The sequence below is a fragment of the Pseudonaja textilis genome, chromosome 6, assembly GCF_049901715.1.
Source record: "Pseudonaja textilis isolate UNSWEBS1 chromosome 6, rPseTex1.2, whole genome shotgun sequence".
In the NCBI taxonomy this organism is placed as follows: Eukaryota; Metazoa; Chordata; class Lepidosauria; order Squamata; family Elapidae; genus Pseudonaja; species Pseudonaja textilis.
Genome location: NC_141995.1, coordinates 2,275,306 through 2,301,698, shown reverse-complemented (window position 1 = coordinate 2,301,698; position 26,393 = coordinate 2,275,306). Strand labels below are relative to the sequence as shown.

General features: G+C 45.6%; 1 protein-coding gene across 3 annotated transcripts in view; it reads right to left on the bottom strand.

The window, feature by feature from the left end:
• PTPRA (protein tyrosine phosphatase receptor type A) overlaps positions 1–26,393 on the bottom strand; it is a 127,218-nt gene that overhangs the window by 26,310 nt on the left and 74,515 nt on the right. For 2 of the 3 annotated variants that reach the window (XM_087935669.1, XM_087935670.1), the window contains exons 5-13: positions 20,754–20,774; positions 19,691–19,775; positions 13,418–13,491; positions 11,358–11,494; positions 9,790–9,880; positions 6,357–6,433; positions 5,008–5,044; positions 2,672–2,769; positions 804–923 (exon numbers count right to left, since the gene is read on the bottom strand). In XM_087935669.1, the coding sequence (XP_087791795.1) occupies positions 804–923; positions 2,672–2,769; positions 5,008–5,044; positions 6,357–6,433; positions 9,790–9,880; positions 11,358–11,494; positions 13,418–13,491; positions 19,691–19,775; positions 20,754–20,774 (740 nt within the window). Of the gene's footprint in view, positions 1–803; positions 924–2,671; positions 2,770–5,007; positions 5,045–6,356; positions 6,434–9,789; positions 9,881–11,357; positions 11,495–13,417; positions 13,492–19,690; positions 19,776–20,753; positions 20,775–26,343; positions 26,365–26,393 lie in introns of all 3 variants that reach the window. The other variant, XM_087935668.1, reaches the window with a different exon arrangement.

Here is a 26,393-nt window from a genome sequence, read left to right as displayed (position 1 = left end):
TTCTTCTCCCCCTTTCCTTCCTTTTTTCCTTTTCTTTCTCTTTTTCTGTTTCCCTCCCTTTTTCATTTTTTCTCCTTTTCTGCCTTCCTTCCTATTTCTCCCTCTCCATTTCTCCTCCTTTCTTTCTCTCTTCCTCCATTTTCTCTTTCCTTTTCTCATGCTTCCTTCCTTCCTTCTTCTCTCTCCATTTCTCTTTTCTTTCTCTTCCTCCATTTTCCTCTCCTTTTCTCATTCTCTTCCTCTCTATTTCTCCTCCTCTTTCTCTGTTCATCCATTTTCTCTCTCCTTTTCTCATTCTCTTCCTTCCTTCTTCTCCCTCAGTTTCTCCTTTCTTTTCTTTCTCCATTTTCTCTCTCCTTTTCTCATTGCCTCTTCCTTCTTCACCATTTCCATTTCTCCTGCTTTCTTTCTCTCTTCCTCCATTTCCTCTCTCCTTTTCTCACTCCGTCTCTTCCTTCTTCTTTCTCTCCTTTTCTCCTGCTTTCTTTCTCTCTTCCTCCATTTTCTCTCTCCTTTTCTCACTCCGTCTCTTCCTTCCTTCTTCTCTCTCTCCTTTTCTCCTGCTTTCTTTCTCTCTTCTCCTCCATTTTCTCTCGCCTTTTCTTGTTCTCTCTTCCTTCCTTCCTCTTATCTCCCTGGTTCCGGTCTGGCTAGGACTGCAAGCATTATATATGAATTTTTGCAGCGCTTTACACGTCCGCTTAACCTAACTAATAAAGCAGCAACCTAAGCAAGCAGCCTCTGGGTGGTAAATTACCCACTACTCACAAGGCCAAGCAACTTGAACACCGGTGAGGCCTTACCTGTTGAATGCAGAATTTCCTCACTGTGTAGTCAACCAGGATGGTGACATCTTCCACGGAGACTCGGATATTCCCATACGTCCAGCAGCCCTGATCTGGCCAATACTGGGCACATTTACACTGAGGAGAGACCACAAAACAGACCAAGTTGCAGGGGCAGAAGAGGAGATGACCTAACCACAGGGTCAGTTTTTCCCTTGGTGGGGGTCAACATCTGTTGCAGGTTAAAAGCGTTTCCAAATTTGGCTGGGCAGCCTCACTGTGGACGTGCCCTCACTCTCCAGGGAGAGGAACGCCAAGAGAAAAGAGACCACTCAGTGATCCAACAAGGCAAGCTGTTGGAGGGTGGACGATACGTTGAAATAAAGTGAAAAATTCCCTCTCTCCTTAGCAGCCTAAATATCTGGCAAATGTGACGAGAGTTTTGCCGTCAACTTTCTGCCAAGTCAAAGAATCTGAGGGTAAAAACGCCGGGATTGTACTGAATTAGTGATTGTGGCTATTGTATAGTCACGAAGAGGTGAAGGTGGCACCAAAGAGTTGGGAAGATTTTCATACAAGGCACCCTCACTAAAAGAAAGCTGAACTGGGGACACAAAAATAAATATTTTGTTTATTTATTTATTATTTATATGCCCCTTTCCTGTTTTTTTTAAATAAACAACTCAAGGCAGTGAACAGATCAAATACTTCTTCCTTCTCCGAGTTTCCTCACAATAACACCCTGGTGAGGAGGGTTGGGCTGAGAGAGAGAGGGACGGGCCTCAAAGAGGCCTAGTTGGCTTTCATGCCTAAGGCGGGACTAGAATTCCCCATCTCCCGGTGATTGATACAAAATCAGTGAGCCCGTTTTCATGCTTAAAGCATGACCAGAACTCATTAAGTGATTGCCCCAAAGTTGCCCAGCCGGCTTTCATGCCTAAGTTGGGACTAGAAGAACTCCCCGTCTCCTGGTGATTGGCCCAAAGTCACCCAGCTGGCTTTCCTGCCTAAGGCGGGACTAGAACTCCCCGTCTCCTGGTGATTGGCCCAAAGTCACCCAGCTGGCTTTCATGCCTAAGTCGGGACTAGAACTCCCTGCCTCCTGGTGATTGGCCCAAAGTCATCTAGCCGCCTTTCATGCCTAAGGCGGGACTAGAACTCCTCGTCTCCTGGTGATTGGCCCAAAGTCACCCAGCCGGCTTTCATGCCTAAGGCGGGACCAGAACTCCCCATCTCCTGGTGATTGGCCCAAAGTCACCCAGCTTTCATGCCTAAGGCGGGACTAGAACTCCCCATCTCCTGGTGATTGGCCCAAAGTCACCCAGCTAGCTTGGAACCATAAAGTGGGACTAGAACTCCCCGTCTCCTGGTGATTGGCCCAAAGTCGCCCAGCTGGCTTTCATGCCTAAGGCGGGACTAGAACTCACCGTCTCCTGGTGATTGGCCCAAAGTCACCCAGCTGACTTTCATGCCTAAGGCGGGACTAGAACTCCCCATCTCCTGGTGATTGGCTCCAAAGTCGCCCAGCTGGCTTTCATGCCTAAGGCGGGACTAGAACTCCCCGTCTCCTGGTGATTGGCCCAAAGTCACCTAGCCGCCTTTCATGCCTAAGGCGGGACTAGAACTCCCCATCTCCTGGTGATTGGCCCAAAGTCACCCAGCTAGCTTGGAACCATAAAGTGGGACTAGAACTCCCCGTCTCCTGGTGATTGGCCCAAAGTCACCCAGCTGGCTTTCATGCCTAAGGCGGGACTAGAACTCCCCGTCTCCTGGTGATTGGCCCAAAGTCGCCCAGCTGGCTTTCATGCCTAAGGCGGGACTAGAACTCCCCGTCTCCTGGGGCTTGGTCCAGAGTCACCTAGCCAGGGCGGTGACTAGAGCCTTACCTCTTTCCTCTCCTTCAGATTGGTCACCATGACAATTGTGGCCGTGTTTTGCTCCCAAATCATTCTCCAGAAGTCGTTCACCGTTTCTTCTTTGGGCCCTGCCGAGACGCCAGAGGGGAAAAGCATCACCAGAGGAAAAAATCCATGATCCAGGAGGAACAAGTTGAGCTGAACCGCTTTGACCCACGTGGGCCACCTAACCTTTCAGCCCAGATACAGCCACCTCAAACCACCATCGCTTTTTCCACCTTTACAAACCTGACTCCTCCTCTTCCTTCCTACAGGTAAAGTCTTTGACATACGACCAAAATTGGGACCAGAATTTCTCTCGATAAGCAAGGTGGTGGTTAAGTGAGTCACATCTGATTTTAGGGCCCTTTTTGCCACTGTTATTAAACAAATCGTGTAGTCATTAAGTGAATCTGGCTCCCTCTGTTGAATTTGCCCATCAGAAGCCGGCTGGGACGGCAACAAATGATGATCAAGTGATGCCAGAATGCTCCAGTCATCATAGAGAGATGTCGGTTGCCAAGCTCCCAAATGTGGTGGCCTGAAGGCGGCTGATAGACTTGGACAGTGAGGAGGTTGGGGAGGAACCTGGGCCCGTCCTGGAGGCTGAGGAAGGCCCGGACAAGGGCTCTGTGTCAGAAGCAGAAATGGGGCCAGGGCCGTCCGACAGTTATCAGCTGCCTTCGGAGTTGGAATTCAGCGGGGCAGAAGAACAGCTGGAGCCTATTCCCAGTGTGCGCATGTGCAGAGCTGCCGGGAGAAGGGAACAGCTAAGGAACAAGGGTCGAATCGGGAGTAAGGCCACAGGTGGACGGTGAATGGCCCCTCCCATGGGGATTAAAAGAGGAGCGAAAGGGGCTTTTGCAGGAAACAATTCGTTCGTTGCAGCAGTGTGAAGATCTGCCTGTGCGTCTCAGAGACTCTTTGCCGAGCCCTTCCTTGTCAGCACTGCGTTTGGAAATAGTTACTTGGCCGCTCTCCAAGCTAGATAAGGTCTGTGCTCCAAATTACACCCTTGAAAGACCACTGGCCAGGCCTTTGGCTGAATATGGACTGTTTCCTAGTATGATCGGATTGCTTATTGACTATGACTATCATTAAATGTCGTACCTTATGATTCTTGACTCTTGATGAATGTATCTTTTCTTTTATGTCCACTGAGAGCAGTTGCACCAAAGACAAATTCCTTGTGTGTCCAATCACACAATGAAAAGAACTCTATTCTATTCTATGAATGTGAATGCAAGAAATTCACCTTTGTTTAATAAAACAAAGCGTCTCCTTAGTGCTTTTGGGGAAAGCCTAGGTAAGAACACCAAATTTTGATCAGGTCACCATGGCGTTGACAACTGCAAATGTGAGGCCTGGATATAAGTCACTTTTTTTTTACTGTGATTGTAACTCTGAAAAGTCACTAAAGGAATACCTGAATTTAAAACAAACAGGTAGCAAAAATGAAGCGTGGGTTTATGCAAAGGAAGAACATATAAGCTCAAGATTCAAGCTGCTGCCTGAACGTTTGTGGCGGATTTTATGTACAGGTAATTCTCATCTTACGACAATTCATTTTGTGACCAAAAGTTACAATGGCACTGAAAAAAGTGACTTAATTTTTCACACTTATGACCATTGCAGCGTCCCCATAGTTACATGAACCAAATTCAAACGCTTGGCAACTGGCATGTACTTATGACAGTTGCAATGTCCCGTGGTCAGGTGATCTCATTTTGTGACCTTCTGACAAGCCAAGCCAATGAGGAAGTCAGACTTACTTAGCGACCGTGTTACCGACAGAACAATTAGAACAATTCACTTAACAACCGTGGCAAAGAAAGATTGTAAAATGGGGCAAAATTCACTTCACGACGGTCTCGCTTAGCTACAGAAATGTTGGGCCCAATGGAGGTTGTGCGTCAAGGACCTCCTGTAATTTAGGGACTAAAATTGAATTTAAAAATTGTCTTCTCTTCTCAGCGGAGGGAACACAATTGCTGTTTGAGGTTTTCCAACATCCATGGTGTTAAACAGAACCACCGTTTCATTTCCTCTTTCAGCTCAGAATGCAAAATAAACCTTGGTCTGATACCAAAGCTGCCCCACTCAAAGTGCAAAACTTTCAGGGAGGGGCAGGAAGTTGGTTAGCTTTGCGTTTCCACCACCACCACCACCAAAATCACAAAGAAATAAGCAATATTTCTCTAAGCCCTTCTCCGCCCGCTTCATATTAGGAGCTACTGCAGCAAAAGGCCAGCTCAAAAATACACGTTGCTATGTCGAATGTGTATTTCTAGCAGTGTAGGAATTCAAAGGAAATACATATTATTTACCTTGTGCAGCGATGAACCTGTTCTTCTCCTGATACCCCTGCAAGAACGGAAGTGAGACAGGAATGAAAAAGAAAAAAAAAAGCAACGGTTTTTATCTCTGGCGTTGGTCAAAGACCCAAAATTTCGGCATTTTCTCTCACGGGGTTAATTCCTTACTTTGCAAATATCGTCACTGCACACTGTTCTGACCCAGGCTTCGTCAAATGTGATTAAACCCAAACTTGTTTTAAAAGCAAAACCTATTTTAATGCAGCGATGGGAATCGCTTTCATTCCCAGCCAGAACTAATCTTAAACAGTTCCCCAAAATAGGCACACAACTTTCAGCGCTGTGGAATGCTGCCAAAAACAGAAGTCTCCAATTAGCTATAAAAGAAACCAGCCAAAGTACAAGAAAAAAACCAACCAAACTACACAGAGCTTCCAGGATAACTTGGAATCTACCGAACTACTTTGCTTCCTGCAAGGAGTTCGACATTGAGGTCTGACTTTTATCCATTATGGAAGGGGCCATCACCTCCCAGCCTTATTCTCGAGTCACCCGTTTTGTCTCAGCTGCTCTCGCCTTCTAGCAGCTCTGCGCATGTGCGCACTGGGAACAGGCTCCCTTTGTTCCTCTGCCTCACTGCTTTCCAGGTTCGGGAGGCAGCACCCCACTCCCAGATGGTCCTGGCCCCATCCATGCATCAAATGCAGGTCCCTCATCCAAGTCCTCTCCAGACTCTCTGAGTGGTCCCCTTTCTTCCTCACTGTCCAACTCCGATGCCGGCTGCACCAGCTGCCGGTGAACCACAATACATACAAACTATTGTACCAGCCAGGAAAAATAAGATTTATCTGTGGATAATCTGGATCGACGGGTTAGAACAGATGAAGACAGCAACAAGAATCAACAGCTACTTTTCTTCCTTCCTAAATACCTAAGAGTCCCAGACTGCAGGTAGTCCTCAACTTACGACCACAATTGAGGCCAACATTTCCGTTGCTCGGTGACACATTGATCGAGTGAATTTTGCCCCCTCCCGTTTTATGACCTTAACAGTTGTTAAGTGAATCGTTGCAGTTGTTCAGTTAGTAACCCGGTCGTTAAAGTGAATCTGGCTTCCCCACTGCTCGTCAGAAGGTCGCTAAAGGGGATCAGGGCAACCGTCATAAATAACGAGACAGTTGCCAAGTCTCTGGATTTTGATCACGTTACCACGGAGGATGCTGCAATGGTGGTACGTGTGAAAAATGGTCGTAAGTCTCTTTTTTTTCAGTGCTATTGTGACCCCGGTCACTAAATGAACTGCTGTAAGTCAAGGACTACCTGTATCTGGGGAATATTCCTGCCCTTTAGCAGATACTCACATTAATGAACGAGGCATTGATATAATCTGAGTCCGGAACCCCTTCAATGGGTGTCAGGTGAACCCTGGAATGGTCATCTAGGAAAGAGAAAATGACCATGAATGGCAAAAGCAACAGGACAATGGAGGAGGAGCTTCAGTGCCGGTCAAACGAATCTCCAAGAAGGCCAACCTTCACACGGTTGGTTTTTAGCGCAGCATAAAACTAGAGAACTGTCTCTGGGATGACCCAAAGGGGCGTGGCACAAAGGCAACACGGTCAAATAAGCAAAAAGAATCCCTTTATTATCTCCAACTTTGGCCCCAATGTCCAGATTAGCTTCAAAAAAAACTCTCCCAGGAACAGCCTTTAACTGCAGAAAATTAAGTCCAAAACATGATCAACACAAACTGTAACTTAAAATCCAAACAAACCAAACTGCAGCAATTAACTGGACAGGGCAGGAGAAGGAATTGCAGACTTTGAAAGCAGGACAAAACTCACACAGTTGGGAAGAGGGCAGGAACACAGATAAGCCACGATACAAGATAACTTCGTGCTTGCTCCCAGCGACTTGCTGTGCGCGGCTTCCGTTTTTAAACCCCGTGTTCCCAGCTGCAGCTAATGAAGGGAATCGGGGCCCTTTCCTCCCCTGTAAGCCATGCAACCCACATTGCTCCCTTCTCCATTCCTCCCTGTGTGCCCTGGGATGAAGAAGGGAATGGGCCTGGGTCTTCCTCTGAACTCCCTCTCCCTTGTTCTTCCTCTCCCTTGTTCTACCTCTCCCCTACTCTGCCCACCTGGAATGTGCCCTTGCCCAGTTTCTTCCACAGCCAACGGAGCCACCCTCCCATTCCTTGTCGGCTGTTCGGCTTCTCCCTCCAAATCAGATTTCAGACAGGGGCATGACACGACCCCTCCTTATAACCTATCATTGTCTTGCAGGATCCAATCTGGGTCGGTCACTGGGACCAGAGGTTTCGTCTTCCGAGCTTTCTGACTCACGCTGGAGCACGTCGAAGTGTCAGGATTCCGGCGATTTAATTAAATCCTAAGCCTCCAGCCAAGCTTCAAGAAACTTCAAAAGATTTATTAGGAGCAACGTGCCGGCATGACCAGTATTGAAGCTGACTCTGAGACACGTAATTCACCCTTGACCCTGGTTCCCCCCACCCCACGCCCTCTGGATAAAATATCATAATTCAGCTTCTCCAATTAAATACGTTCATGGGCTGGGGGTCATCGCTCACATTCTCCAATAAAGGATTTTCTGTGGACAGAATAGCCGGTTGCCTAAGTTACAACCTTTGTGAGATAAGCTTGGAATGTGCTCCTGGTTTTATTTGCCCTATGCTCCTTCAGGCCCTTTCCCTTCTCTTTTTCACGGCAACTTGGAAACAGGCATAGTGTTAACTCATAAAATATGTCTCTGTTTTTTTTTAGAGTTGCCAACAGGAAAGGGAGGGGGGGGGAGCAGTGCAGCAGCTTGCAAACCGAAAGTGCATTCCGTAAATGTTTTCAAAGATAGGAAGTAGATGACCGAAGTTTCTGCCGCACAAAATTCTAACTGGAGAGCCTGATTGAGGACTCTGGGCTATGGAGGTGTCCCATTGGAGGATAGGAATCAGGATACACCCAGAGGGTGGGGGGAAAACCAGGGTCAAGGGCGATAATGAAGGATGTGCCTCGGAGTCAGCTACACCCAGGCAGTGCCGGCATGTTTACCCCCAATAAATCCTTTGGAAGTTTTTTGGAAGTTTGGCTGGAGACTCATGATTTAAATCGAGGTAACTGCCGGAATCCCGACACATAGGAATGTTTTACAAGTTGACACTAAGATTGTTGGACAAGCAGGCTCAAAAACAGCCGGGGAAGTGATTGAAGCCTCGTCGGTCTACAGGAGTGCTCATTTACCACCAGCCTATCAAGCGCTTAGAAGTCGAGAGCCAAGCTTTGCTGGCTGAGGAACTCTGGGAGTTGAAGTCCACAAGTCTTAAAGTGGCCATGGTTGGAGACCCCTGGCCTAGGCAACCTCCCTTCGCCTCGCTGCCTCTCCGTTTGGCACCACAAAGAAGGGATGTCCAAAAATCAAGAGTCCTCCAGGTTCAGCACCTTCACAATAACAGCAGCTCTTGACTGGTTGAGAAAGATTTCTCTCTCTCTCTCTCTCTCTCTTTCTCTCTCTTTAAATGAGATTCATATTTGGAGCTTGGGCTATTTAAGCAATCAAAAAAAAATAAGAGCAGTTTTGAAGACGGGGGCAGAGAATTGTAGATGTTCTTTAGAGGGACATCAGAGAAGATTCTGGGTTGATGGGACGCGAGAATTTCTCTTGGCCGACACTAACCAGGATTCCAAGCCTTCACCCGCGACCACAGGCCCCCGAAACTGGGATCCACGTTACTTAGTAGTGAGATATAAAAGATTTATTCCTATTAGACCGCCTGTTTCTCTTTGTCCTGATCTGAGTTCAGGAAGGATCTCTGTCTGGAAGGAGCCACGGGTTACTGCACGTCTCCCAACTGTGCTAGTATCCAAATCTCTACTTTTGGGCTCCTCCTGGTATCATTTACTTATTAGTTGTGGGTGCTGGGGGTTTTTTTAAGAAGAGATTGGACAACCATTTGTCTGAAAGGGTTTGTGCCTGAGCAGAGGGACTGTTTTTCCACACCGCTTGTTATAAATTCATGTGTATCCCATCTATGGCAATTTCTTGTCTCCAGCTCCGTTCTCACGGAGAGAGAGAGAGAGGGGGAGGGAGGGAGGGAGAGGGAGGGAGAGGGGGGAGGGAGGAGAGAGAGAGAGAGAGAGGGAGGGAGGAAGAGAGAGGAGAGGGAAGAGAGAGGAGAGAGAGAGAGAGGGAGACTTTTGGCTTCCTGCAAGGAAAACAGCAGAAGCCGCAGAAGTCTTTCTTTCTCTCCCCCCAAACTCCACCAGAAATGAGTCTTTGCAGCCTCTTGGAGCAGGAGGCCTTGCAGGGTCCCAAAGACTCATTTCTGGCAGAGTTTGGGGGAGAGAAAGAAAGACTTCTGCTGCTTTCCTTGCGTTCAGCCAAAAGCAGAAGAAGAAAGAAGCGGAAAGAAGCAGCCTGGTGGCCAGGCGAGGCGCATAGGGCGAGTGGGGCAAGTTCCCTCCATCTGCCCTTTCCCCCCCCCTCCCCTCACTACCTCGTGTTGTTCGCAATGCAAGCGACGCAAGCCTTGTGTTCCCGCGAGCCACGTGGGCGATGCAGCCTTGTGTTCCCGCGCAGCCTGGATTAATTGCTTTCGGGGGGTGGGGGGCATTTCTCTGCAGACCACCAAAATTTTCCCGCAGACCACCAGTGGTCCCCGGCCCACTGGTTGGCGACCACTGGGCTAGATGACCTCCAAGGTCCCTTCCAACTCTGTTATTCTAGGTAGGTTTTTACAATGGCACCCACAGTGGGCAGAAACCAGGGAACGTCGATACATACAAGGCAAAATGTTGACGTATCTGTTCTTCTCCTTGTTTTCTTCTTTAGAGGCGGCTTCACAGGTAGCTTGGATCGGACATGCTGGGAGCGCCTGGAAGAACAACAGAGCAAATATAAATAACTCGGCTGTTTACACTTCCGCCAACCACGACAGACAAACATCTAACGCAGGGCTCCCCCAAACTTGGCCGCCTTAAGACTTGTGGATTTCAACTCCCAGAATTCTCCAGCCAGCAAAGCTTTTGTGGCAGGAGTCAAGCAGCTCCCCAAGGCTTGGACCCAAAACCTTAGAGAGGACCCTGAGTTGCCAATTCTGCAATCCTGAAACGTCCAAAACTAGGGTAGATGGCAAGTCATCCATTGTTTTAAATAAGTTATAAGTTTATGAATACATTTTAATAAAATTACGTTGGAGATTGTTAAGTTCTGGTCCCACCTTAGGCACGAAACCCCGCTGGATGACTTTGGGCCGATCACAAATTCAACCGTGTGATTCTATTACTCTTGCAAACAGATTTCAGCGAAGGGAGGATTTTGGTGATAAACTTGCTCCACAAGGGGGCAGCAAAGCTTCCCCCTGGCCAACGGTCAACTTTAGGAGCAGAGCTTGGAAACGCAGGTAGTCCCTCCGTGTATGGCTAGGCGGGTGGACTTCAACTCCCAGAATTCCACCTTCAGTTCAGGAAGTGGAAGTCCAACCATCTCCAAGCTGCTAGAATTGAGAAATTCTGTACATGTACATGCGCAATTGGGGAAGGAAGGAAGGAAGGAAGGAAGGAAGGAAGGAAGGAAGGAAGGAAGGAAGGAAAAGCAAGAAAGGAAAAGAAAGCAAGAAAGACAGAAAGAAGGAAAAGGAAGGAAAAGAAAGAAGGAAGGAAAAGGAAAAGAAAGAAATAAAGCAAGAAAGGAAGGAAAGAAAAGAAAGATGGAAAGAAAAAAGGAAAAGAACAAAGGAAAAGAAATAAAGCAAGAAACAAGGAAGGAAAAGGAAGAAGGAAAAGAAACAAAATGGAAAGAAAGAAGGAAAAGAAAGGAAAAGAAAGATAGAAAGGAGAAAGGAAGGACAGAAAGAAAGGAAGGAAGAAACAAAAGAAAAGGAATGAAGGAAGGAAAAAGAAAGAAAGAAAAAGGGAAGGAAGGAAGGAAAGAAGGAAGGAAGGAAGGTAGGAAAAGCAAGAAAGGAAAAGAAAGCAAGAAAGACAAAAGAAGGAAAAGAAAGAAGGAAAAGAAACAAAATGGGAAAGAAAGAAAGAAAAGAAAGATAGAAAGGAGAAAGGAAGGAAGGGAAAGAAAGGAAGGACAGAAAGAAAGGAAGGAAGAAACAAAGGAAAGAAGGAAGGAAGGAAAAAAGAAAGAAAGAAAGAAAAGGAAGGAAGGAAGGAAGAGGAAGACAGGAAAGAAAGAAAGATTTCTATGTAGAAGATGATCTAACTGGCATAAACTGAATTTCCATCACGATAAGTATTTTTAAAAATAAAAAACCATTTCAAAGCCCAGAATGACCAAGGGATTTGTTGTGTGTGTGTGTGTGTGTGTAAAGTGAGGTCAAGGGTCAGCCAAGTACCCACACTGAATTCCTCGCGGAAGAGCTTGTTGTCGTCTGCCATTCGCCGGTTGATGTCTTCCTCCAGCTTATCCACGGGCAGCGGCGGGTACTTCCGGTTGGTGCTGGGAGACCTGGCCAGCAGCGGCATGCTCTGCGGTTCTGCAGGACGGAGAGAAGCGGTTCGGTTGAGGAGACCCCGGCCGCTGAGGTTGAGTGGAGAGGACCCCAGGGGAGAGGAAAGAGCGTGTGTGTGTGTGTGTGTGTGTGTGTACACGTGTGGGAGGTCTTCTCTGAAAAAGCAAGAGCATCAAGTAAATCGAGCTTGTAGACGTTCTCACCCAGCTCCCCAAACACGACAAACCCTCTGACGTGAACTCGATGATTCCTTTCTTAGGAGCGCCGGCGGCCCCGGCAAAACGTTTCTCTCTCACCGCAGGCTCACCCGTCTGTCTGGCAGGGAGATGAATGGTTGTCTGCCACCCCTATTCATCTCCGTGCCCCCCACTGCCTTTGATCCCCCCCCCAGAATCTTGCTGGCATTGGGGGCTCTTCCGTCCCAAGGACCGGCCCATAGATTTCCACTGCTCTCCTCTCCTCTGCCTTCTGCGCATCTGCGTGTCAGGCACTGGGCCCGGCTGTTCCTCCTTTTCCTCATCAGCCACTTCCAGACTTGGGGGCTGTTGACTCACCACCTGAGGGCTGATGGACGGCCCAGACTCTGCCTCCCCCTCTCTTTTCTGCCAGCTCCATTCCTTCTTCCTCCTCGGGGCTCCCAGTGCTGACCCTGACCCTGACTCCTCCTCCTCCTCCTCCTCCTATTTGGCCCAGTGGCCAACAGGCCACAACAGTAGAAGTCACATAAAGGCCTTGTAGCTTCCACAAGAGAAGTAGCACCACTTCTTTACAAAAAGTCAGTTTGGTCCAGTGGTTCAAGCACCAGGCTATAAAATGGGAGATGCTGAGTTCTAGTCCTGCTTTAGGCCTGAAAGCCAACTGGGTAATTTTGAGCCAATCACCAGGAGACAGTCAGTCCTAGTACTGCCTTAACCATGAAAGCCATCTTGGACTTCAGGCCATTCTCTCTCAGCCCAACCCACCTGCCCAGGTTGCTGCTGTTGTGGGGAAACTGGGAGAAGGAAGGTGTGCTAGTAAATGCTTGACTCCTTGAGTTATTTGTAGAATAATAAAGGCAAGAGACAAATCAATAAAAAAAATTGTTCAAGACAGGCATGTTATATGTCCAGTCCCATAGCAACCCTTCAAAGTTCCCAGAGACCTACTTGTATGTGTGTGGGGTGTGTGTGTGTGTGTGTGTTCCCTTAGGAGCCAGATTTAAAGTGCCAACTCTTACGGGCCTTTGGACGTCGGATGGCATCAGGCCTGCGTTTTTATCTTGAATGATATGAGTAGCTTGCTTTAGTTTGGCAAGAGTCCGTCTATAGGCCAGGAGCAATAAAGGATACAGCTTAGCACAGTGGTGGCTAACTTTTTGGGGCTCCTGTGCCTAAAATTGTGCACGGGCTTGCATACTCACACTCGCATACCAGCACCCAGAAGGCAATGCACGCCCCCTACGCATGCGTGCGCAATCCCCACTCCCCACCTCCACCGCCCCCTTACCTGCACTGCGCCTCACAGCTGGTTTTCAGCCGGTTTGAGACCTTTTTTGGCCGCCCAGAGGCTTGAGGGAGGCTTCTGCAGGCTGAAAACTAGGCCCGTTTCTTCACTTCCGGTACTTCCGGAAAAACAGGAAGGGATGAAACGGGGCTGATTTTCAGCCTGCAAAGCCTGCAGAAGCCTTCCTCAAGCCTTTGTGGCCAAAAATCAGCGGTGAGGCGTGTGCGTGCCCAGTAAGTTTGCCCGCAGCTGGCAGGCCGACACAAATGGCTGGTGTGTGCCACCTGTGGCACGCGTGCCCATAGGTTCGCCATGACGGGCTTAGCAGAAACTCAACAGGACTTCCTCGGTTTGGGGAGCCCGACCCAATATTAGGATATCGTCTTGGAAGAGGTCTAAGTTGGCGAAAAGTGAGATTTAGGATTTCGAGTTCCCCAGAACCCGAGAAGAGACAGCAAGACTCACCAATGTCATCTGTGCGGCCGTTGGACAAATGGAAGGAATTGGAGTGGCTCCCGGCCTGCTTGTGTTTTTTGAACCTATGAAATAATAATAATAATAATAATAATAATAATAATAATAATAATAATAATAATAATAATAATAATAATAATGAAATCAGCAGAGTTCCTCCCAAACAGCCTTATTTTCTGCAGGAAGAATAGCTAGACAACTTGACATCCCGACAAAATATAACAAAGGTAGTCTTTGACTTACAACCATTGGTTTAGTGAGCGTTCAACGTTTACAGAATTTAAACCGAGTTGGAAGGGACCTTGGAGGTGGTCTAGTCCAACCCTCTGCTCAAGCCAGAAACCCTGTACCATTTCAGACAAATGGCTGTCCAAGAGCAGCCCTGAGAAAATGGGACTTATAATGGTTTTTCACACTTACAACCGTTACTGCAGTTCTACAGTCATGTGACCAAAATTCAGAGGCTTGGCAACCGACTCATATTTATGACGGTCGCAGTGTTCCTGGGGTCACGTGATCCCCTTTGGGAACCTTGTGACGGACAAAGGCAAATGGGGAATCCAGATTCACTTAGCAACCAGGTGACTAACTGCCATGATTCACTTAGCAACGGTGGCAAGGAAGGTCATAAAACAGAGCAGAACCCACCTAACAGCCTTAAATTAAGAGTTGAACGGAAGTGTTCTTTATATCCTTGAAAGGAGGAGTTGGAAATCGTTCATCCTCTTTTTCTTTTTTTTTAATAAATTTTATTGAATTTACAATTTAAAAAAAACATAACAACATTACATATGCAACAGGGAGAGAAAAAGAAGAAAGAAAGAAGGGAAAGAGAAAAAAAACAAAACGCTCGGTCTTGCGACCGAAAAAGGAGAAAAAGAAGTATAAAAGAAAGAAAAAAAACGAGACAGAAGAAAAAAGAAAATACATTAAAACCAGACAGATATCCTCTTTGACAGTCTGCAAGATCCAATTCTCCTAACCTTACTTTAAATATACACATCTTATCACTATTTATGCTTAAATTACCCATTATTCATTGAACAGTTTATCTCTGATATAACCAATTATACCACGCATTCCAATTATTATCAAATGCTTATCATCCTCTTTTAACGACCCCATAATTCCTTGCGGGGTGGCGTCTGAGCAACTGAATGGCGCTAGCAGAGTGTTTACTGGCCAGATGCCTTTCCTGTTGCCTATGAGGAGTTTAGTTCAGCAGCTATATTCTCACTGTGCCCAGAGAGAGAAATATCTGCCTCTAGCTAGGATAGAACTCACGGCCTCCTGATTGTGAGGTGAGAGCTCTACCTCTAGGCAAACCATACCTCTCCCCCCCACCACATATATGCATATGTATACACACACACACAGAGTTTGTCCTCATCTTATGACCACAATTGAACCCAAAATCTCTGTTGCTAAATCAGACATTTGTTAAGCGAGTTTTGACCCATTTTGCAACCTTTCCTGCCACAGCTGTAAAATGAATCACAGCAGTAGTGAATCTGGCTTCCCCCGTTCTGACTCTGCTTGTCCGAAGGTCAGAAACAGTAGTCGCATGACCCCGGGAGGTTGCAACCATCATAAATATGAGTCAGGTGCCCAGCATGGGAATTTTGATCATGTGACCAAGGGAATGCTGCAACGGTCGTTAAGTGGGAGAAATGGTTGTAAGACACTCTTTTTTTCAGCACCGTTGCAACTTTGAACAGTCACTAAATAAACTATTATAAGTCAAGGACTACCTACCTATATACATATGTGTGTGTGTTTCCTTTCTTTATTACCTTTTTGTACTTCTATCCCTATTCTCTTTTTACTCTTGACCTTTTCTCTGTGAGTGTTGTGCCCTTGTTGGAGTCTGATTCTGAGGGGGAGGTTGAGCAGCTGACAGGGAGTGGGAGTGGGGCTCTGGTGGCTGTGGAGGAAACTGGGGAAGGGCACGCGGAAGACCCAGGGCCACCCCCTCTTCATCCTAGGGCACGCAGGGAGGAACGGAGAAGGGAGCAACATGGCTTTTGGGAGAGGAAAAGGCCCTAATTCCCTTCATTATCTGCAGCTGGGAGAACAGGATATAAGTGGGGCATTTACACACAGCTCCTTGCTGGAAGCAAAGTGTGCATTATCTTGGTCCAGGCTTATCTGGGTTTTGGCGTCCTCCTAACTGCGGTTGCTGTGTTATCTTGTGGAAATCTGCAATTTATCATCCTGGCCCGGCCGTGTTAATGACTTCAGTGTGGTTTGTGTTGGTTTTTTTTTAATTTCTAATTATTTTTACTTTGGGTTCGGACAGCGTTTCTTTCCTTCGTGGACTGTTTTTGGAAGAGCTTGATCTCCAGCCAAGGATAATTGAACATTGGGGGCCAAGTTGGAGGCATTAAAGGGAATTTATTCTACTTTTGTGATTTTGTTATTTTTGTGTCACACCCCGGGTCATCGCAGTTAGCTTTTGTTGTTCTTTTAAGGTGTACGCTTTGCAAAATGTAATAAAAATATTGGATTCAAAAAAGTAACGTGCTGCAGCAATTGGATTCTGCACACATACATACCAACAACACGAGGCAACGCTTGGCATTAGAACAAACCTACATCCAAAGAACAGTTGCAAAGGGACAGAGAGAAATTACAATTATCTGAATAAAACAAGGCAACTTCCTGAATATTTTAAGAGTCAGACTCAATAATTTCCTGATAAGCTGGTCTTCAAAGAGAGAGATTCTCGGCGAAGCGTGACCACGCATAATTGCGTTTTATCCAAATGCAGGAACTGGCATATCTTTAAATATTCATGAACCCCGTGAATTTGTGCAACTTTTGTAACGGCACAATTTCCAAGTCCAACGGTTATTCAAAAAAACCCCAGGGTTTCTGCTCCTCAAACAATGTTGCAACGGATTGAGGACAATACAATACTTAAAAAGTACACGCAGTCCTCCTTGTTATGCCCCTGTCAGAGTCTGAATCCGAGGAGTAAGACAAACAGCGGACAGGGAGCGGGAGTGTGGCTCAGTTGGCTGTGGAGGAAACCGGGGAAGGGCAAAGTCCGGCTGGGCAGAGCAGGGGAGAGAAAGAACAAGGGGAGAGGGAATTCAGAGGAAGACCCAGGCCCACCCCCTCTTCATCCTAGGGCACGCAGGGAGGAACGGAGAAGAGAGCAACTTGGGTTGCATGGCTTATGGGGGAGGAAAGGGCCCCGATTCCCTTCATCAGCTACATCTGGGAGTGAGAGTTTAAAAGAGATGCAAACTGAGAGCTGCATTTACTGGGAACATGAGTTTATCTTGTGTTGACTTTGGTTATCTGCGTTCCTGGCGTCTTCCCAACCAGGCTGAATTACTGCCATGCCTTCACGCCTGAAATTCCTTCTCTTGCCCTGCCAGACTAATGACCTCACTTTGCCTTGATTGGACTTATAGTTACAGTTTTTGTTGACCATGTTTTGGACTTGATTCTCTGTATCCAAAGGCTGTTCCTAGGAGTTTTTCTCCAGCCCAGAAGGTAACCAGGACATTGGGGGCAAAGTTGGAGCTAATAAAGGGACTCCTACAGATTATCTGGCTATGTTGCCTTGGTGCCACACCCCTTTGGATCATCACACTCCTTTTAATTGACTGTTGTTTTCAGTTTAATGACTGTTCCTGGTACAGCCCGTTTAATGACTGCCCAAAGTTACGACAGCACTGAAAAATGTAACTTATGGCTGTTTTTTTCCCCATGGTTACAACCTTTGCAGCACCCTCATGATCAAAATTAGGCTGTTTGGCAACCGGTTCATATTTATGACGGGTTGCGGCGTCCCAGGGGGCAGGGAGGAGGTGAAAGAATCACACGATCCTTTTTTGCGACCTCAATCAACAGGGAAAAGCCAGGTTAACAAACCGGATTACTAAGGTATCCACCGTGGTGATTCACTTAAGAACCGTGGCAAGGGAAGTCATAAGACGGGGGCAAAACTCACTGAACACAACGTCTCGCTCAACGCAACAGGAATTCTGTTGTGGTCGTTCCCTGTAGTTTTGGGTTTTGCAAAAGTTACAAGGAGTGTGCAAGGAGATGCGGGTTTGTTTGTTTTTTTGTGCGCATTAGGGCGCACATTGGCAAGATCACGCCACAGCTGTGGTCACATTTAACAACACGTGGAGGAAATGGGTCCCTGGGTGGTAGGTTTGGTTTCTCAAACAAACGAGGCCTCAAATCAAACCTCCCCGTGCTGATTTTACACACACACACACAGACACACACACAAAATCCAGTCTCCACCCTTCCTTTCACTGGGTGTTGTTGTTCTGCAGCCAATTTATTTTATTTTAAATCCATCTTTCGGTGCGTGGATAATTTCAGATGACAGCAAATCATCCATTTAAACCTGTTTCTCGCAAGCGAGGACTCGATCCCGTTTCCTGGTTCGAGTGGGAGCCTTTTGACTCCCGGATCCTTGTGCAATTTGCAAGTTGTTTTCATCTCTTCCTTCCCCTCCCGCCACACACCTCTTTTCCTGCGCTGTTGCTTTGTACCTGTGGGATGAGCTTCGTCCCTGGCGACTTTCAATATTATTTCTGGAGTTGAAGAATGCGGGAGGGAGAGCGGTTAAGGCTTCATCCCCTTAGGAACCTTTTCTGCATTTCTTTGAGCTCCTTGAAACCTAAATCTATCCACTCTAAAAGAATCACACAGACAAGCAAAGGCTTGTTTGTAGGGGAAAAACCCCCAAATTGTTGTTATTACAATTCGTCGACAGACAGCCAGATGTTCAAACTGGACTTGACTTTTGGGGGGGTGTCTACCTCTGGAGTCCCTCCCGAGGACGTGGGATAAGCAGATGGTTTGATGTTTGGTGGTATGTAAGGTTTTCCAAGCAAAGCTGTCCTTTTGCAATTGCACTTAGGGAAAAAAGGATGCGTTAGGCAGATGTTTAGGCTGGATCCAGCATCGTCAGCCACCTCTGGAGTCCTTCCCAAGGAAACTGAGGTCGGCAGATGTGGATGTTCGACGCCGTTACAAATATCGTCGCAGGAGGGAAGCTGCTCCGAGCTCTCTGGGCACACTGACAATATATCTGCTGAACGTAACCCCGCGTTGGTGACAGGAAGGGCACCCGGCCAGTAAACACTCAGCTCTGTTCAGAACTAGGCCCATTTTGTCACTTCCGGTATTTTTGGAAAAATGTGAAGTGATGAAACGGGCCTAGTTTTCGGCCTGCAAAGCCTGCAGAAGCCTTCCTCAAGCCTCTGGGAGGCCGAAAAAGGCCTCAAACCACCCCAAAATCAGCTGTGAGGCACGTGCATGCACAGTGAGGTAAGCTTGCCTGCAGCTCTGTGCCGGCACAAATGGCTCTGCGTGCCACCTGTGGCATGTGTGCCCTAGGTTCGCCATCACGGTCTTCTACCCTTTGAAAGAAATGGCTCTACTTAAAGACCTCCAGTGATGGAGCACAGCACCCACAACTTCTGGTGGCAAGCGGTTCCACTGGTTAATTGTCCTCACTGTTAAGAGTCTCTCTTTAGTTGCAGGTTGCTTCTCTGCTTGAGGAGTTTCCATCCGTTATTTCTTGTCCTGCCTTCTGGGTCTTTGCAGAATAGGTTGACCACCCACCCACTGCTATCATGTCCCCCCCTAGTTCTTCTTTTCCTTCAACTAGACCTACCCATAAGAAATAAGTAAAAAGAAGATTGGGACAAAGAAGAAGCCACCTTTAATAAACAAGTAACTTTATCTGGGGAAGAAAGGGGAAAGGGGGTGGGGAAGAGAATGGAGAATTTAAGACCTGAAAAAACAACCAAAAAAGGGAAAAATAAGGTGAAAAGTGGATATAATGTCCGAAAGCAACAGAAAAGAGGAATACAGAAGAGGGAAATGGAGATGGAGAGACAAGGGGGTAAAAAGGACAGAGTGAAGAAGCAAGGGAGGAAGGAAGGGAAGAGAAGCTACAAAGGTTGGAAACAAGATGTAAAGAAACAGGACTTATTTAGCGACAATGGGTAAAAATATAACTGAAAAAGAGATTCTGCAAAGGTACATAAGACTGTATTGTTGTATTTGTATTAGAAATAATGTTAGAAAATTGGAACAACATCTGATTATAAAATGGGATAAAATATTCCAAAAAAAAAAAAAGAGAGAGAAAGAAAGAAGTCAAAAAATATACCGGGCAACCAGAAGCAAATTTTAGATGGATTCTTGTGTGTTTTTCAATCATCTCTTGCAGACCTAAAGGGAAGGAGTGCTAAAGACGCAGGTGAAGAGGAGACGGTCACTCACCTTAACATGTAGAGGACAATAATAATAAATACTATGATGAGCAAGGAGGAGAGGGCCACCATTACAGCGATGATGGGGGTCTCATCTGCAAGAGAGAGAGAAAAGATAAAAGAGATTTGGGGCAATCGTTTTTGGCTTTGCAAATGGAGACGGAAAGCGTTTCGAAGTTTCTCCATTTGGTCCCCAATACGTAGGTGAAAGTCGGGAGGTGAACCGAAAAACTCTAAAGTGATTTGAAGGAAAAAGCTAATTTTCACTCCCACCCGTAAAGCCATTCTGAAAACTACACGCTCTGCTGCCCGTGATTCATAGCAACAGAGAGCAAATTTGGTCTAGCGGTTAATAAGGCACCAGGCTAGAAAGTAGAAGGCCATGAATTCACTTCAGGCATGAAAGCCAGCTGGGTCTTTGGGCCAATCACCAGGAGACTGTGAGTTCTAGTCCTACCATAGGCCATTAAAAGCCAGTTTGGTGTCTTTGGGCCACCCGGCCGAGCCCACCTCACAGGGTGGTTGTTGTGAGGAAAATCGGAGGAGGAAAGTGCCCTGAGTACGTTTGCTACCTTGTATTATTTGTAAAATGAATACAGTTGTTAAGATTCAATACTTAAGATGCTGATAAAATGACTCTCTACACTCCTCTACTCTCAGGAAAGCAAATCTAAAACAAAAAACTAAAAACCTTGGTCAAACTGTTATGAAACTCTTGTGGTTTAAGTCAAATATTACACAGGTAGTCCTTGACTTACAACAATTCGCTTAGTGACCATTCAAAGTTAAAATGGCACTGAAAAAAGTGACTTACAACCAGGGAGAATCAAATTCACTTAACAACCGTGTTACTAATTTAACAACTGCAGTGATTCACTTAACGAATGTGGCAGAAACGGTCGTAAAATCGGGCAAAACTCACTTCACAAATTTCTCCGTTAGCAACCTACATTCTGGGCTCAATTACAGTTGTTAAGTTGAGGGCTACATGTATACCAAGGTAAGGATAAAAATAGGAGCTTCTAACAAAATATTTACAATGTACTTGCCAAAGTGGTGGTTTAAGAGCTTACCTCGTCGAGGATCTGGGTCACCTGAATAAATTCAAAAAGAAAAAAAAAAGTTAGAATAATTTCCTTGTCTCCCATGGTGGCTAATCAAACCAGGATTAATTTGAATGGAAGCCCTGAAAAGCAGCAATTTGCTATTCAGCATTTCTCTTATTTGTAGAGCTGATGTGATGACCCAGAGGGGCGTGGCACAAAGGCAACACAGTCACATAAGTAAGAAAAGTCCCTTTAATACCTCCAACTTTGCCCCCAAAGTCCAGGTTACCTTTGGCTAGAGAAAAACTCTCCCAGGAACAGCCTTTAAGTGGAGGAAATTCAGTCCGAAAACAAAGTACACACAAACTACAGTATAACTAAAAATCCAAACAAACCACGCTGTGGTAATTAACTTGACAGGGCAGGAGAAGGAATTGCAGACTTCAAAGGCCAGCAAAACACACACAGTTGGGAAGATGCCAGGAACCCAGATAAGCCTCGACAATAACAGATAACTCACAATTTGCTTCCAACAAGTTGCTATGCGCAGATTCCTTTGAAACACTGTGTTCCCAGGTGCAGCTAATGAAGGGAATCTGGGCCCTTTCCTCCCCCGTAAGCCATGCAACCCACATTGCTCCCTTCTCTGTTCCTTCCTACGTGCCCTAGGATGAAGAGGGGTGGGCCTGGGTCTTCCTCTGAACTCCCTCCCCCTTGTTCTACCTCTCCCCTGATCTGCCCAGCCGGACTTTGCCTTTCCCCAGTTTCTTCCACAGCCAATGGAGCCACACTCCCACTCCCTGTCAGATGGTCGCCTCCCCCTCCGAATCAGATTCTGACAGGGACATGACAGCTGAAGGGTGAGATTCTTTTAGCGAGATCTCTCGTTGCTGTCTTTTTCTGTCTTTTTCCAAAATTTTCTGTCTTAAATCCCCAAATTTGACGTCATCTGAACATCTGGAAGTCAGAAGAACCTCAAAAGCAGATGTGGAGAACATGTTCCTGTTTGTTCTTCCTGCCGTTTCTCATTGCCATGGGCAACGGAGAACAAAGTCTCCATATTTGCTTCCATCAGACTGGGTGCCGAGCGTGAGAAATCAGGAAATCCAGGCAGTTCAAACGAATACAACTTACAACTTATTTACATTCATTTAGTGACCATTCGAAGTTACAACGGCATAGGAAAATAATGACTTGTGACCATTTTTCACACCTCATGACCGTTGTAGCCTCCCCACCGTGACGTGATCCAAATTCAGATGCTTCACAACAGGTTCAATATTTATGATGCTTGCAGTGTCCCACTTTGTGACCACTTTTCCCCCTTACAACTTTTGCAGCTTCCCCGCGGTCACAGGATAAAAAATTCAGACACTTGGCAACTGGTTCGTACTTACGACCATTGGTGTGTCCTGGGGGAGGGTCACACGATCCCCTTTTGCGACCGTCTGACGAGCAAAGTCAAGGGGAAGGCCAGATTCACTTAACAACAGGATAAGTTACTTAAAAACTGCAGCGATTCTCTTTACAACGGTGGCCAGAGAGAGGTCGTAAAATGGGGCAAAACTCACTGAACAAATGTCCCACCTGGCCACCTGAGTTTTGGGCTCGATTGTGGTCGTAAGACGAGGACTAACGGCGTAGAGGTTTATTGCAAGTTTATGCTCTCTACAAGAATCTGAACTACACATGGCCAAAGCAAACTGGCGGTAGATAAGAATTCCTTCAATGGAATTCAAGTTGGGCTGGATTTAGGTCTCTTGTGGGCATGAAAGGATTGAAGACTGATGACACCTTTGACTCTTTCATCAGTCTTAGTCTGGTCCTCTCCTCCACTGGGAAAATTTCATTCATTTTTATCACGTACCCCAGGGACCACTTTTGCCCCATGTGAAAATATGACCTCCTTGACGACCCTCACTCTGTCAAGGACCTTGGAGTACTCATATCAAATGACCTAAGCGCCAGAGCTCACTGCAACAGCATTGCCAAAAAAGGCATTAAGAGTTGTCAATCTAAACTTACGAAGCTTCTTCTCTGGAAATATCGAATTGCTAACTAGAGCATGCAAAACTTTTGCCAGACCAATACTCGAATACAGCTCATCTGTCTGGAATCCGCACAGTATATCGGACATTAATACAATTGAGCGAGTCCACAAGTATTTCACGAGAAGAGTACTACACTCCTCTACTCCCAACAGAATACCCTACACCACCACGCTTGAGATTTTGGGTTCGGACAACCTTGAACTACGTCGCCTGCGGTTGGACTTAAGCGTAGTATACAAAATGATCCGCTACAATGTCCTATCCGTCAATGACTACTTCAGCTTCAACCGCAACAATACAAGAGCACACAACAGACACAAACTCAATATAAACCATTTGAAACTCGATTGCAGAAAGTCCGACTTCAGCCACAGAGTGACCACATTCAATGCCTGGAATGCGCTCCCTGACTCTGTAGTTACATCCTCAAACCCCAAAATCTTTAACCTCAAACTATCCACTATTGACCTCACCCTATTCCTAAGAGGTCTGTAAGGGGCGTGCATAAGCGCACCATCGTTCCTACCGTCCCTGTCCTATTGTCCCCATTCATTCGTACCTATTTCCTGTATTCTTACTCATGTTTATACTTATGCCTATCAACTTGTAAGCCGTGGACAAATAAAATAAATGAATAAAAGCAACTCATGAGGAGTAAAACCAGCTCATTCGTTTACAGGTACCCTTCGATTTATAGCAGTTCGTTTAGTGACTGACTTGAAAGGCAGAAAACCAGATGTTAATGTATCAATCCATTCAATTTCTTTCTTTCTTTTTTTAACGAATGGTCGCACTCTCGCCTTAAAATTAAAATATTGGCCATTGTTTTTTAGATGCTTTTCCTGGCTGATCCTCTAGCCCAGATTTTCACTGTCTTTTTTGCAAGGGTTACATCCGTTGTGTTAACCGCCTGCAGCAATTCTTAAGATCTTTCTCCTAGCTAGTAAGTCATCACCGCTATCTCAAAACCGCAGCAGATAGGAAATTAAAACTTCTCACCCCTCCTCGCCCCCAATGGAACAGGATTATCTGCCGGAAAATATTATCTGGAAATTCTTTGAAACCCCTTGTGGTTTTTCACTAACCCTAAACAGTTGCCACACTCAGCAAATCTGTGTTGCTTATCTAACTCAAGCAGATTTATCTATTAAGAAAAACACAGCACTCCCAATATTTAGAATATCTTAAATTAGTTTTACACCTGTCTGTGTATCTCCTAGAGGCTTATTACTTGGGGACATTTTTTTTAATTTTTTGTATTTACAATAATTCCATCTTTTGTTCATAATACAGTACGTTGATTTAGTGCTAGCAACTGTAATTTATACTTTTCTTACCAATTTAACAATAATCACATTTTCTTTGCAGGTCATTTATCCCTTATAACGATTATAACAATCTTAACTTACTTCTACTCAGCTAACTTGTTTTATTTTTCAGCCATTGATAAAATAAATCCCATACCATGTAATATTCAGTTACTTTTTTTTTCTTTAATTGCCAGTGTTAATCTATTCATCTCTGCACATTCAAACATTTTCTCTATCACCTTTTCCTTCTGCTGGTATTTTATCACTTTTCCAATTCTGAGCAAATACCATCCTAGCTGCAGTTAACACATGAATTATTAAATATGCCTTTTTTTGGCTATAACCTTCAGGTATCATTCCGAATAAAAAAAAATTTCAGGTTTAAAATCTATCCGCTGCTTTATCATTTTTTTTCCAACCATGTGTGGATTTTTATCCAGTATCTTTTTGGCTTCTGTACATCACCCATCGTAATATGATCCAGGTGTCTGGTGACACTTCCGGCATTTGGATGATTTACCCTTAAACATTTTTGCCAATTTTGCTGGTGCAAAGTGCCAACTGTAAAACAACTTATACAAATTGTCTTTGTATGCTGAGGATATTGTTAACTCATCTTTTCTTTCCCGTAGTTTCTGCCAACCTATTACTTGAAATTTGAAGAACAAAGGAAATTTAGTTCGGTTTACTTTATTGTCACGGCACCTCGTACAACGAAATCAAACCTCATCTTCAGTGCACACCGTGACAATGAAAAATAAACACAAACACACATCCTTTCACACTCCACACGTTGAATTGAAACACTATTTCAATTAATAATAATTATTAATAATTATTAATAATATTTAATAATATCTAATTAACAATTAATAGTATTTAATAATTGACATACTAACTGTCATGCCTCTGATGGAGTCTGACAGCCGACAGGGAGTGGAGTTGTGGCTCCAGAGGTGGTGGAGGAGGCTGGGGAAGGGCAGAGGCCAGCTGGGCAGTCAGAGGAGGACCCAGGCCCGCCCCCTCTCCATCCTAGGGCACGCAGGGAGGAGAGGACAAGGGAGAAACGGGAATGGCGTGGTCTATGGGGGAGGAAGGGGCCCTGATCCCCTTCATGGGCTACAGCTGTGAAGACTGTTTAAAAGGACGGACATGCGTATGGGCCAGTGCTGGAAACAAAGCGTGGAAATATCTCTAGTCTTGTCCATTCCTCTCTGAGTTTGGCATCCTTCCCAGTGTGTGTTCCGATATCTGTGGACGTCTTCAAGCCCTTATCTTGCCTGGTTCCCTTAACTGCTTCAGTGTGGTTTGTGTTGTTTTTGCTCTTTATAATTTAGAGGCATTTTTAGTTTAAACGGCGTTTCCTCCTTTTCGTAACTGTTTGTGGGGGAGTTTTTTTGTTTCCAGTCAAGGATATCTGGAGCTTTGAAGCCAAACTGAAGGAATGAAAGGGGCTTCACCTGTTTTTGTGACTGTGCTTATTTTGTATCCCACCCTGGGTCATCGCACCAATACTGCACTATACAGTAGAATTCAATAGAGCTACTGCCCTGGGATAGAAGCTTAATATATCAAATGGGAGGTGACAATATAATTCCCGTAGAAATTCAAATTTAAAAAACGGTACAGATAGTCCTCGACTTATGACAATGGAGGCCAACCTTAGGTGCTAAGCAAGACATTTGTTAAGGGAGTTTTGCCCCATTTTACGACCTTTCTTGCCGCAGTTGTTAAATGAATCATGGCAGCTCTTAAACTAGTAAGACCGTTGTTAAGTAGATCTGCCTCCCCCATTAACTCTGCTTGTCGGAAAAGGAGATCGGGTAACCTTGTCATAAGTATGAGTCAGTTACCAACTGTCTGAATTTTGATCAGGTGACCATGGTTAATGTTGCAATGGCTGTGAGAATGAAAAATGGTCATAGCTCACTTTTTTCAGGGCCGTTGTCACTTTGAACGGTCACTAAGCAAACTGTTGTAAGTGGAGGCCTAACTGTACAAGCCTTTCCATGGTTCCTAGCAAACGTTTATGATTACAAAAAACCCTTCATATGTAGGAAATCTCCTTTTTCCCCTCCTTCTGTAGCCATTCCTGGGATTTTGGCCTGGTTTGCTCGTGGCAATCAAAATGCCCCCAAGATCAAAAGATAAAGGACAAAACTTTAAAGGACGAGAATCTCTCGATCAAACGGTAACGGGAAATTATATACATATATATAATTTGCTATATATATATATATAGCAAAATGTGCTTACCGGTGTGTCCTGTGATTTCAGCTATAAATAGAAAGCACACAAATAGAGCA